Source organism: Thalassophryne amazonica, chromosome 7 (genome assembly GCF_902500255.1).
Source record: "Thalassophryne amazonica chromosome 7, fThaAma1.1, whole genome shotgun sequence".
In the NCBI taxonomy this organism is placed as follows: domain Eukaryota; kingdom Metazoa; phylum Chordata; class Actinopteri; order Batrachoidiformes; family Batrachoididae; genus Thalassophryne; species Thalassophryne amazonica.
In genome coordinates, this window is record NC_047109.1 from 122,463,901 (window position 1) to 122,477,626 (window position 13,726).

Sequence of the window (13,726 nt, forward strand, 5' to 3'; positions counted from 1 at the left end):
AACCCTCCCATCCTGTGTACCAGCAAAAATTTCCTGTATATTTGTTTTGTAAATTGTGTCAACTGTGAGTAGCATGGCCCAAGCAAAGGGTCACCCCTTTGAGTCTGGTCTGCTTGAGGTGTCTCCCTCAAATCATCAGAGGGAGTTTTTCCTTACCACTGTCACCTGTGTGCTTGCTCTGGGGGTTGTAAGGTTAGACCTTAGTTGTGTGAAGCGCCTTGAGGCAACTTTGTTGTGATTTGGTGCTATATAAATGAAAACAAATTGAACTGAAATTGAAATTCTGATGAATGCGGCTCTCTGTGTTGCCAGTGGACATGTGACATCATCTGTCCATCAGAGCCCCAAATCCACAAAGGACTGACGGATTAAGTGACATTGCCACCGGACAAAATTTTCAATCAGTAAATAATACATTTTCTCTATTCGTCACAGTGTGAAACAGCTTTTACTCTCACTTACTCTCTCTTGCGCGTCCTGTTGAAGAAGTAGGCCCACTCTGAGCAGGTCTTTCTGCTGCTGACCCAGAACACGGCAGATATTCCAACTACAAGCGTCATCAAGTATTTGACTAGGAAAAGGGACAGATCAGGACGCTCATTCTCTGTAGTCTGAAACAGACAGACACACAAACAGTAGAAGTCGTGGGCGATGCGCTCTGGGAGTGGAGTTTTTTAACAATCTTGCTGTTATATACTTTGTGTTTTTACGCAGTCAATTTTGATTGATTATATACAGATATGTGGACAATGCTGCTGACACTCTTCCATTAAAAAAGACCAACAATGGTCACTCAAATAACTGAAACTGACAAAAGTAATAATAAATAAAAATTTAATGAAAATTAACTATTTAAAATCAGACATTGCTTTTGAATTGTGATTCAAGGCTCCTTTTAAAAAACAAACTAAAGAAACTGGCCTGAACAAAATGATCGTACCCCTAGAAAAGATTCAAAATAATTTAACCATACAGACAGGTTAAACTAAGGTGTGTCCCACTATTTGCATCACAGATGCCTTCAAACTTGCAATCAGTTAGCCTGCCTATTTAAAAGGTGAATAGTCTGTGCTGTTTGGTATCAGCACAGACTACTGATGTTCCTCTGACAAGAGTTGCACATATTATTCACAAGTTTAAGGTTCACGGGAATGTCGCCAACCTCCCTGGATGTGGCCGCCAGAGGAAGATTGATGTCAAATTGAAGACATGGATCAATACAAATGGTAACCAGAGCCCAGAATAACTTACAAAGAGATTAGAGGTGAACTCCAAGGTCAATGTACATCAGTGTCAGATCGCACCATCTGCCGCTGTTTAGTGGATCCACTGGAAAATTCCAACTTCCGCTACCGCAACACACTACATTATGTTCAACTGAAACAAGGGAATACTATGACTGTTTTATTTACAGTGTAAGAAATGAACAATGCAAATGGTCAAGTAATTTCACCAAGCAAATACCAAGAAATGGGTTGCAGTTTGCACAGCCACAGTAATTAAGCAATCAACACTAAACTTGCTATGGTGACTGGGGGCACCAAGGGAGAGGTCACTGGGGCCCTTAGGTTGAAAGCGTATGTGCGTGAACACACACATGGTCAGCCTTATATATTAGATCATGACATGCTCAATGGAGCCCTTATTTTACAGTCCATATATCTTTACCCACAATCATACCAGCTATGTAAGGTGGGGCACAGTTTACATCAGTGAGATGCACAATCTTCCAGCTGAAGTGGAATCAGAGTTTGATCAAGGCAATTTCCTGGTCAAGTAGTCAGAGCGCCTCTTCAACCAGGTTTCTCCAGTCCACAGGGACGAGTGGCTGAATGGAACTGTCAAGAAGGGAGATGGCATAGCTGTTATAACAATAAAACCAGCTTTGAGTAGGTGTGCTTTATCCTACAATCTCAGATGACATCTAGGCAGAGAACCAGTTAGCCTATGGAATGGGATGAGATGACTCTTTCACACACAATGACAGCAACCTTGCCAGACAGAAGCGTTGGGCTTGAGACCAGAGGATCCTCGGTTCAAATCCCAGCCTGACCTGAAAAACACTAAGGGCCCTTGGGCAAGGTCCTTAATCCCCCAGTTGCTCCCGGTGTGTAGGGAGTACCTTGTATGGTAGCACCCTAACATCGGGGTGAATGTGAGGCATTAGTTGTAATGTGCTTTGAGCATCTGATGCAGATGGAAAAGAGCTACATAAATGCAGTACATTGAGACCAGAGGATCCTCGGTTCAAATCTCAGCCTAATCTTAAAAACACTAAGTCTTCATTAACATCACTTTGAGCAAGTGGAATCAGTTAATCAGTGAAATCGCCTGGTGGTATGGGCGATTGCAAAGAAAGCCTGCACCCTCTCGGCCCTTTCTGGAATGAGTTTGAGAGATCTGCCCTAAAGGATGAATACACTATCCTGATCACATTGCAAGGTTTGCATATTCTGATTACTCAGGACCAGAACTACACAACACTGTCACCAAAGATATTGTGCCACAGAACATTGTAAATGATTTGCTGTCTGCCAGCCAGAAAAGCCATGATCAGCTCATGCAATTTGTTCAAGACAGACTTGTCACTGATGAACATAATAGAAAAGTTGCTTTTTCTGATCCTCTGTCCAAAAACAAGTATCTCACATTCTTGTCTCTATTTGAAGTTGAGGAGAAACAGTCAAAGACTTTCAAAAAAGGTTTTCTCCGGTTTTCTTCTTTTGTTATGTTTCTTCTTTTGGTGTCTTATGTTCTGTTTGTAAAACTTTGCAATATTTTGTAACTGTTATAAGTGGCATAAGCAGTGGGTCACCCTTCTGAGTCTGGTCTGCTTGAGGTTTCTTCCTCAATATCAGAGGGAGTTTTTCCTTATCACTGTCTCCTATGTGCTTGCTCTTGGGGGTTGGTAAGGTTAGATCATGCTTGTGTGAAGAGCCTCGAGGCAGCTTTGTTGTGATTTGGCACTATATAAACCAAATAAATTGAAACTGAAATGAAATTAAATTTCTGTGCAGACAGAAATTCCTGCAGAGGGTTCTCAATGCCTCTCAGGCTGGGAGAGATGTGAATTTAGAGGAAATCTTGCAGTATGAATTACTGCCAACACCACCTTCTCTTGCTGACATGACAGGCAATCTCTGATCTGGTCTAAAGTCTATCTTGATGGAGTCATTGCTTAGCAACGTACCTTGACCTCAAACACTTGAAAGAACTGAATTAGGCAGCAGTGCAACCTTAGTCATTGATGACCAGGCACATGTGGTTGTACTTGGTAAGCCTCTAAAAGCCAAAACTTTTGGAGATCTGGCAAATTCATTTGCAACATCATGCAAGCTGGGGAACCTTTAAAGTACATACACATTATGTCTAATAGATACTATGACCTATCAATAAAGTCTGGCAATCGCACTAAACATGCCAAGAAGACAGTCCCAGTTCGGCGGGAGATCAGAGATAGGGATGGACCACTGCCTCTGAAGTGGGATAATTGCATGGCCAGTGAGGAAAACAAGGCAGCCCTTGCTAGATTTCTCAATCAAGAGTTGATACTTCAGGCTCCACCAAACAAAACCGTTGTTGTTGCTGGTGGGTTCACTCATGAGGAGCATGTAGAGGTTTCAAAATCTGATGATAATGTAGAAGAACTTGAGGCTCAACATGAAGAGGCAGACACCATGATGGTGCTCCATTGCACCAAGAGCCAAGCCTCTGCTATTGTTGTGGCTTCAAGAGAGACAGATGTTTTGGTTCTCCTTTTAGCCCATTCTGACATTATCAACTGTGATAAAGTATGGATGAAGGCAGGCACCTCAAAGAAGCAGAAATTCATTACAATTCACAGAGCTACCGAGAACCTTGACAATGCTCTGCTCAGGTCCTTGCCAGCCTTCCATGCTATCACACGGTGTGATACTGCTTCTTTTTTGGCAGGACACTCAAAGAAGTCTTGTTTTAAAGTCTTCATGGATTACCATAATTTCCTGAATGAACTTGGAAGAGGTGACTTAAGCAGTACACCCTGTGCTGATGTGGAGGCCTTTATTTGCAAGGTTTTCAAAGATGGTTCATGCACCTCATCAAACAGTGCCAGGGCCTCTCTATTTGCTCAGACTGTTCCTCTGGAGACAATACCTCCAAGCCAGGATGCTTTGTCATGTCATACCAAGAAGGCACACTATCAAGCAGCTTCATGGCCCCAAGCAAATATCAGTCTTGTTACACATGGCTGCACCACACAATGTCAAAGGAAGAACTGCTGCTGTAACAAACACAAGCTGCAGGGTACTCCTGCATGTCATTGCCACACTTGTGGCAATGACTGCCAAAACAAAGCAGACTAAATACGGATGTACACTAATGTCAAAGCATGATGGCCATTTTGAAAAAAAAAAAAAAATCTTAATGCCCTGTCACACCTTGATGATTTAGCTTGCATATGTTGACTGTATTAAAAACGCTGGCATATGCAGGCCAAGTTTAATAAATTAATGCAGCTGTCACACCTTAATGACTTGACTAGCGCAATACTGACAGACCCGTTTCCACTGAGTGGTTCGGATCAGTGCTGTACGGTATTATACATGTTGGAACAGTTAAGTCTGGCTTGGTTGTGTTTCCAAAGCAGGCAGAACCCTTAGTTTTGCAAGTGGAACACTTAAATACTGACGAGCATGGCATTGAGCTTGTGCACAGTGTTGCATGGCAACTCCACTCTACACAGAGGGAAAACTGAGTAATTTTAACATTATTTTATTTATTTATTTTTCTTTTTTGATCATGGGATACTTTCATCGCATGCAGACAGAATCATCTGATGCCTGTGGTAAATGAGACATTAGTGATTGAGGTGCTGTAATTCTTTCAATTTGTTGTGCAAAGACAGAGGCCTGGTGGGCGACAGGCTCCGCTGAAGGCCGAGACTTGAGCCAGCACCCACAGACACCCAACCAACGGATTACACCTATAGTAGGCCGTGCCTTTCCTGGATCAGCCCAGCCACAGCAGACACTGCAACTCAACAACCTGATGGATGACCTCTGGCACAGAAACCATGATCTGACAGAGCAACTCTGGTGCAAAGTACCGGTGTCACAGAGGGACGTTTCTTCAACCACGACAAGGAATTAAAGTATTTTCAGATGTCCTTTTTGAACATGAAGTGCTTGCTCACAGGGGGTCGTTTTGACCTTTGGGGTTTTTACGTAATTATTGTATGGCCTTGCCTTACAATATAAAGCGCCTTGGGGCAACTGTTTGTTGTGATTTGGCGCTATATAAATAAAATTGAATTGAATTGAACATCGGGAGGCATTATGTGGATACCTTTTCATCAGACTGTGATGATGAATCCCACTGAAATGAACAGGTAAGACTTAATATTTACTCCATGTGTGATGGTTGATTGAGTTCATGCCAGTCATGGAAGCACTCGATGCAAAGCCAACCGTGGATGAGCTCAGCAAAGCCATTGGCAGTTTGGCAACAGGAAAGGCACCAGGCAGTGACAAGTATTCCTCCAGCCCTTCAAGCACTGCAAGACTACTCTGCTGTAGCTTCTTCATGAGGTCCTCTGCCAGTGCTGGAGAGAGGAACCTGTGCCGCAGGACATGAGAGATGCCAAGATCGTTACCCTATACAAAAACAAGGGTGAGAGCAGCAACTGAAACAACTACAGAGGCATCTTCCTACTCAGCATTGTAGGCAAAGTCTACGCTTGAGTCCTCTTGATCAAACTGGAGAGGCTGGCTGAGCGTGTCTACCCAGAATCACAGTGTGGCTCTCGAGCTGAAAGGTCCACAGTAGACATGGTCTTCTCACTTCATCAACTCCAAGAGAAGCGTAGAGAGCAGCGGATGCCCCGTATGTCACATTCAACCTCACTAAGGTCTTCAACCTTGTCAGCAGAGATGGCCTTTGCAAGGCTCTCAGAAAGACTGACTGTCCCCCAAAACTGCACAGCTTAATTGAGTCCTTTCATTCCAACATGAAGGGGACTGTGCAGTTGAACGGTAATCTCTCTGAGTCCTTTAGCATATGCAGCAGGGTCAAACAAGGCTGCGTACTCGCCTCAAATCCTTGGGATCTTCTTCGCGCTCCTCTTGATTCACGCATTTGACACAGCAAAATTTGTCATTATCTTAAAAAATGTAAATAACCATTTACTCTTACCATAAAATGACAGCCTGTCAGCACCTGTCATCATTTAATAAAAGGGGTTTCACAATGTGTGAATTAATAACTTCGATGTTTTGACCACGTCGTTTATTAACTGAGGGGCACCGGTCTAACAGGAGTCAATGGCAAGCCTTGACCTTTTGTCCTGCATGTGATCTGATACTTCTCTCTGATTGGCCCACATGCAAGTGTTTACATCATGTAACTAGATCTATGTTGACTGTTTTTTTGGTTTGTGAGTTTTTCTTTTTTATTTTATGATGACAGCTGACTCTCTTGATTTTACTTCTGTGCAGGAATTACAACCTTTTGAGTATACCAAGCATCACATACAAGATCTGGAATATGAGATGGAGCTGGGCAATCATTTCTGTTCTTTTATAAATAGTAACTGTGAGTATTATACAGATGAACAATACAACAACTGCATTACAAGTGATGGGAAATTATCAATAATCCAGTTAGCAGGAGTCTGTACAAAAAGTTTGGGAGCATTAAAGACTACAGTGAGGAAAATAAGTATTTGAACACCCAGCAATTTTGCAAGTTCTCCCACTTAGAAATCATGGAGGGGTCTGAAATTTGTCCACTGTGAGAGACATAATAAAAAAAAATAAAAGAATCCGTAAATCACAATGTATGATTTTTTAATAATTTATTTGTATGTTACTGCTGCAAATAAGTATTTGAACACCTGTGAAAATCAATGTTAATATTTGGTACAGTAGCCTTTGTTTGCAATTATAGAGATCAGACATTTCCTGTAGTTCTTGACCAGGTTTTCACACACTGCAGCAGGGATTTTGGTCCACTCCTCCATACAGATCTTCTCTAGATCTTTCAGGTTTGGAGTTTCAGCTCCCTCCAAAGATTTTCTGTTGCGTTCAGGTCTGGAGACTGGCCTGGCCACTCCAGGACCTTGAAATGCTTCTTATGGAGCCCCTCCTTAGTTGCCCTGGCTGTGTGTTTGGGGGTCATTGTCATGCTGGAAGACCCAGCCATGACCCATCTTCAATGCTCTTACTGAGGGAAGGAGGTTGTTTGCCAAAATCTAAGTAAGTGGAGTTGATTCCAAAAAGCTCTATTCTGGTCTCATCTGACCACATGACCTTCTCCCATGCCTCCTCTGGATCATCCAGATGGTCACTGGTGAACTTCAAATGGGCCTGGACATGTGCTGGCTTGAGCAGGGGGACCTTGCTGCCCTGCAGGATTTTAAACCATGACAGCATCATGTGTTACTAATGTAATCTTTGTGACTGTGGTCCCAGCTCTCTTCAGGTCATTGACCAGGTCCTCTGTGTAGTTCTGAGCTTTCTCAGAATCATGCTTAGCCCACAAAGTGAGATCTTGCATGGAATCCCAGACCGAGGGAGATTGACAGTCATCTTGTGTTTCTTCCACTTTCTAATAAATAATCATAACAGTTGTTGTCTTCTACCAAGCTGCTTGCCTGTTGTCCTGTAGTCCATCCCAGCCTTGTGCAGGTCTACAGTTTTGTCCCTGGTGTCCTTAGACAGCTCTTTGGTCTTGGCTATGGTGGACAGGTTGGAGTGTGATTGATTGGTTGGATCCTCTTGCTTGCCTCTACTGGTGGTTGGCTCTCACTGCGGTATTGTATCACTTCCTGTTCCGGAGCACAGCGGTGTTTTTCTGTATCTGTTAGCTGTTTAATCTGCGCAGTTAGATTGATCTAGTTATCTAGATTACGATTTGTTTCCCAGTGTAATCTTTACGTGCCTTAACTAAAGCACTCCTTCTGCTGAATCACCTCTAAATTATTTACACATTATTCACTTTGCGTGTTTTTAGGAATCCGCTAGCTTAGCATGGCTACTAGCTCTTAGCCGATTTCGCATGGAGGCTTCTCCTGTCTCTCCCGCACTTTTCTGCTCTGGGTGTGAAATGTTTAGTTATTCCTCGGCCTCCTTTAGCAGTAACGGTACTTGTAATAAGTGTAGCTTATTCGTAGCTTTGGAGGCCAGGCTGGGCGAATTGGAGACTCGGCTCCGCACCGTGGAAAATTCTACAGCTAGCCAGGCCCCAGTAGTCGGTGCGGACCAAGGTAGCTTAGCCGCCGTTAGTTCCCCCCTGGCAGATCCCGAGCAGCCGGGAAAGCAGGCTGACTGGGTGACTGTGAGGAGGAAGCGTAGCCCTAAACAGAAGCCCCGTGTACACCGCCAACCCGTTCACATCTCTAACCGTTTTTCCCCACTCGACGACACACCCGCCGAGGATCAAACTCTGGTTATTGGCGACTCTGTTTTGAAAAATGTGAAGTTAGCGACACCAGCAACCATAGTCAATTGTCTTCCGGGGGCCAGAGCAGGCGACATTGAAGGAAATTTGAAACTGCTGGCTAAGGCTAAGCGTAAATTTGGTAAGATTGTAATTCACGTCGGCAGTAATGACACCCGGTTACGCCAATCGGAGGTCACTAAAATTAACATTAAATCGGTGTGTAACTTTGCAAAAACAATGTCGGACTCTGTAGTTTTCTCTGGGCCCTCCCCAATCGGACCGGGAGTGACATGTTTAGCCGCATGTTCTCCTTGAATTGCTGGCTGTCTGAGTGGTGTCCAAAAAATGAGGTGGGCTTCATAGATAATTGGCAAAGCTTCTGGGGAAAACCTGGTCTTGTTAGGAGAGACGGCATCCATCCCACTTTGGATGGAGCAGCTCTCATTTCTAGAAATCTGGCCAATTTTCTTAAATCCTCCAAACCGTGACTATCCAGGGTTGGGACCAGGAAGCAGAGTTGTAGTCTTACACACCTCTCTGCAGCTTCTCTCCCCCTGCCATCCCCTCATTACCCCATCCCCGTAGAGACGGTGCCTGCTCCCAGACTACCAATAACCAGCAAAAATCTTTTTAAGCATAAAAATTCAAAAAGAAAAAATAATATAGCACCTTCAACTGCACCACAGACTAAAACAGTTAAATGTGGTCTATTAAACATTAGGTCTCTCTCTTCTAAGTCCCTGTTGGTAAATGATAAAATAATTGATCAACATATTGATTTATTCTGCCTAACAGAAACCTGGTTACAGCAGGATGAATATGTTAGTTTAAATGAGTCAACACCCCCGAGTCACACTAACTGTCAGAATGCTCGTAGCACGGGCCGGGGCGGAGGATTAGCAGCAATCTTCCATTCCAGCTTATTAATTAATCAAAAACCCAGACAGAGCTTTAATTCATTTGAAAGCTTGTCTCTTAGTCTTTAGGTTTAAGGATATGATTCCTTCTTTATGTTCTCTAATGCCATATACCAACACAGTGCAGAGTAGCTACCTAAACTCTGTAAGGGAGATAGAGTATCTCGTCAATAGTTTTACATCCTCATTGAAGACAACTTTGGATGCTGTAGCTCCTCTGAAAAAGAGAGCTTTAAATCAGAAGTGTCTGACTCCGTGGTATAACTCACAAACTCGTAGCTTAAAGCAGATAACCCGTAAGTTGGAGAGGAAATGGCGTCTCACTAATTTAGAAGATCTTCACTTAGCCTGGAAAAAGAGTCTGTTGCTCTATAAAAAAGCCCTCCGTAAAGCTAGGACACCTTTCTACTCATCACTAATTGAAGAAAATAAGAACAACCCCAGGTTTCTTTTCAGCACTGTAGCCAGGCTGACAACCAACAAACCAACTTTTTTCTTATATAGCGCCAAATCACAACAAACAGTTGCCCCAAGGCGCTCCATATTGTAAGGCAAGGCCATACAATAATTATGAAAAACCCCAACGGTCAAAACGACCCCCTATGAGCAAGCACTTGGCCACAGTGGGAAGGAAAAACTCCCTTTTAACAGGAAGAAACCTCCAGCAGAACCAGGCTCAGGGAGGGGCAGTCTTCTGCTGAGACTGGTTGGGGCTGAGGGAAAGAACCAGGAAAAAGACATGCCGAGAAGGGGGGCAGAGATCGATCACTAATGATTAAATGCAGAGTGATGCATACGGAGCAAAAAGAGAAAGAAACAGTGCATCATGGGAACCCCCCCACAGTCTACGTCTAAAGCAACATAACCAAGGGATGGTCCAGGGTCACCCGATCCAGCCCTAACTATAAGCCTTAGCGAAAAGGAAAGTTTTAAGCCTAATCTTAAAAGTAGAGAGGGTATCTGTCTCCCTGATCTGAATTGGGAGCTGGTTCCACAGGAGAGGAGCCTGAAAGCTGAAGGCTCTGCCTCCCATTCTACTCTTACAAACCCTAGGAACTACAAGTAAGCCCGCAGTCTGAGAGCGAAGCGCTCTAATGGGGTAATATGATACTATGAGGTCCCTAAGATAAGATGGGACCTGATTATTCAAAACCTTATAAGTAAGAAGAAGAATTTTAAATTCTATTCTAGAATTAACAGGAAGCCAATGAAGAGAGGCCAACACGGGTGAGATATGCTCTCTCCTGCTAGTCCCCGTCAGTACTCTAGCTGCAGCATTCTGAACCAACTGAAGGCTTTTTAGGGAACTTTTAGGACAACCTGATAATAATGAATTACAATAGTCCAGCCTAGAGGAAATAAATGCATGAATTAGTTTTTCAGCATCACTCTGAGACAAGACCTTTCTGATTTTAGAGATATTGCGTAAATGCAAAAAGGCAGTCCTACATATTTGTTTAATATGCGCTTTGAATGACATATCCTGATCAAAAATGACTCCAAGATTTCTCACAGTATTACTAGAGATCAGGGAAATGCCATCCAGAGTAACGATCTGGTTAGACACCATGCTTCTAAGATTTGTGGGGCCAAGTACAATAACTTCAGTTTATCTGAGTTTAAAAGCAGGAAATTAGAGGTCATCCATGTCTTTATGTCTGTAAGACAATCCTGCAGTTTAGCTAATTGGTGTGTATCCTCTGGCTTCATGGATAGATAAAGCTGGGTATCATCTGCGTAACAATGAAAATTTAAGCAATACCGTCTAATAATACTGCCTAAGGGAAGCATGTATAAAGTGAATAAAATTGGTCCTAGCACAGAACCTTGTGGAACTCCATAATTAACTTTAGTCTGTGAAGAAGATTCCCCATTTACATGAACAAACTGTAATCTATTAGACAAATATGATTCAAACCACCGCAGCGCAGTGCCTTTTATGACATGCTCTAATCTCTGTAATACAATTTTATGGTCAACAGTATCAAAAGCAGCACTGAGGTCCAACAGAACAAGCACAGAGATAAGTCCACTGTCCGAAGCCATAAGAAGATCATTTGTAACCTTCACTAATGCTGTTTCTGTACTATGATGAATTCTAAAACCTGACTGAAACTCTTTAAATAGACCATTCCTCTGCAGGTGATCAGTTAGCTGTTTTACAACTACCCTCTCAAGAATCTTTGAGAGAAAAGGAAGGTTGGAGATTGGCCTATAATTAGCTAAGATAGCTGGGTCAAGTGATGGCTTTTTAAGTAATGGTTTAATTACTGCCACCTTAAAGGCCTGTGGTACATAACCAACTAACAAAGATAGATTGATCATATTTAAGATTGAAGCATTAAATAATGGTAGGACTTCCTTGAGCAGCCTGGCAGGAATGGGGTCTAATAAACATGTTGATGGTTTGGATGAAGTAACTAATGAAAATAACTCAGAACAATCGGAGAGAAAGAGTCTAACCAAATACCGGCATCACTGAAAGCAGCCAAAGATAACGATACATCTTTGGGATGGTTATGAGTAATTTTTTCTCTAATAGTCAAAATTTTGTTAGCAAAGAAAATCATGAAGTCATTACTAGTTAAAGTTAATGGAATACTCAGCTCAATAGAGCTCTGACTCTTTGTCAGCCTGGCTACAGTGCTGAAAAGAAACCTGGGGTTGTTCTTATTTTCTTCAATTAGTGATGAGTAGAAAGATGTCCTAGCTTTACGGAGGGCTTTTTTATAGAGCAACAAACTCTTTTTCCAGGCTAAGTGAAGATCTTCTAAATTAGTGAGACGCCATTTCCTCTCCAACTTACGGGTTATCTGCTTTAAGCTACGAGTTTGTGAGTTATACCACGGAGTCAGACACTTCTGATTTAAAGCTCTCTTTTTCAGAGGAGCTACAGCATCCAAAGTTGTCTTCAATGAGGATGTAAAACTATTGATGAGATACTCTAACTCCCTTACAGAGTTTAGGTAGCTACTCTGCTCTGTGTTGGTATATGACATTAGAGAACATAAAGAAGGAATCATATCCTTAAACCTAGTTACAGCGCTTTCTGAAAGACTTCTAGTGTAATGAAACTTATTCCCCACTGCTGGGTAGTCCATCAGGGTAAATGTAAATGTTATTAAAAAATGATCAGACAGAAGGGAGTTTTCAGGGAATACTGTTAAGTCTTCTATTTCCATACCATAAGTCAGAACAAGATCTAAAATATGATTAAAGTGGTGGGTGGACTCATTTACTTTTTGAGCAAAGCCGATAGAGTCTAATAATAGATTAAATGCAGTGTTGAGGCTGTCATTCTCAGCATCTGTGTGGATGTTAAAATCGCCCACTATAATTATCTTATCTGAGCTAAGCACTAAGTCAGACAAAAGGTCTGAAAATTCACAGAGAAACTCACAGTAACGACCAGGTGGACGATAGATAATAACAAATAAAACTGGTTTTTGGGACTTCCAATTTGGATGGACAAGACTAAGAGACAAGCTTTCAAATGAATTAAAGCTCTGTCTAGGTTTTTGATTAATTAATAAGCTGGAATGGAAGATTGCTGCTAATCCTCCGCCCCGGCCCGTGCTACGAGCATTCTGACAGTTAGTGTGACTCGGGGGTGTTGACTCATTTAAACTAACATATTCATCCTGCTGTAACCAGGTTTCTGTTAGGCAGAATAAATCAATACGTTGATCAATTATTAAATCATTTACCAACAGGGACTTAGAAGAGAGAGACCTAATGTTTAATAGACCACATTTAACTGTTTTAGTCTGTGGTGCAATTGAAGGTGCTATATTATTTTTTCTTTTTGAATTTTTATGCTTAAATAGATTTTTGCTGGTTATTGGTGGTCTGAGAGCAGGCACCGTCTCTACGGGGATGGGGTAATGAGGGGATGGCAGGGGGAGAGAAGCTGCAGAGAGGTGTATAAGACCACAGCTCTGCCTCCTGGTCCCAACGCTAGACAGTCACAGTTTGGAGGATCCAAAAAAATTGGCCAGATTTCTAGAAATGAGAGCTGCTCCCTCTAAAGTGGGATGGATGCCGTCTCTCCTAACAAGACCAGGTTTTCCCCAGAAGCTTTGCCAATTATCAATGAAGCCCACCTCATTTTTTGGACACCACTCAGACAGACAGCAATTCAAGGAGAACATGCGGCTAAACATGTCACTGCCGGTCTGATTGGGGAGGGAGGATTGAGCTGAGTATTCCATTAACTTTAACTAGTAATGACTTCATGACTTTCTTTGCTAACAAAATTTTAACTATTAGAGAAAAAATTACTCATAACCATCCCAAAGACGTATCGTTATCTTTGGCTGCTTTCAGTGATGCTGGTATTTGGTTAGACTCTTTCTCTCCGATTGTTCTGTCTGAGTTATTTTCATTAGTTA

At 42.4% G+C, this 13,726-nt stretch overlaps 1 protein-coding gene across 1 annotated transcript in view; it reads right to left on the reverse strand.

Annotated features, from left to right (window-relative positions):
* Positions 1–13,726, reverse strand: part of LOC117514847 (frizzled-6-like) — a 48,471-nt gene that overhangs the window by 10,855 nt on the left and 23,890 nt on the right. Inside the window, exon 4 of the mRNA XM_034175439.1 lies at positions 463–611. Coding sequence (XP_034031330.1) covers positions 463–611 — 149 coding nt within the window. The remainder of the gene's footprint in view (positions 1–462; positions 612–13,726) is intronic.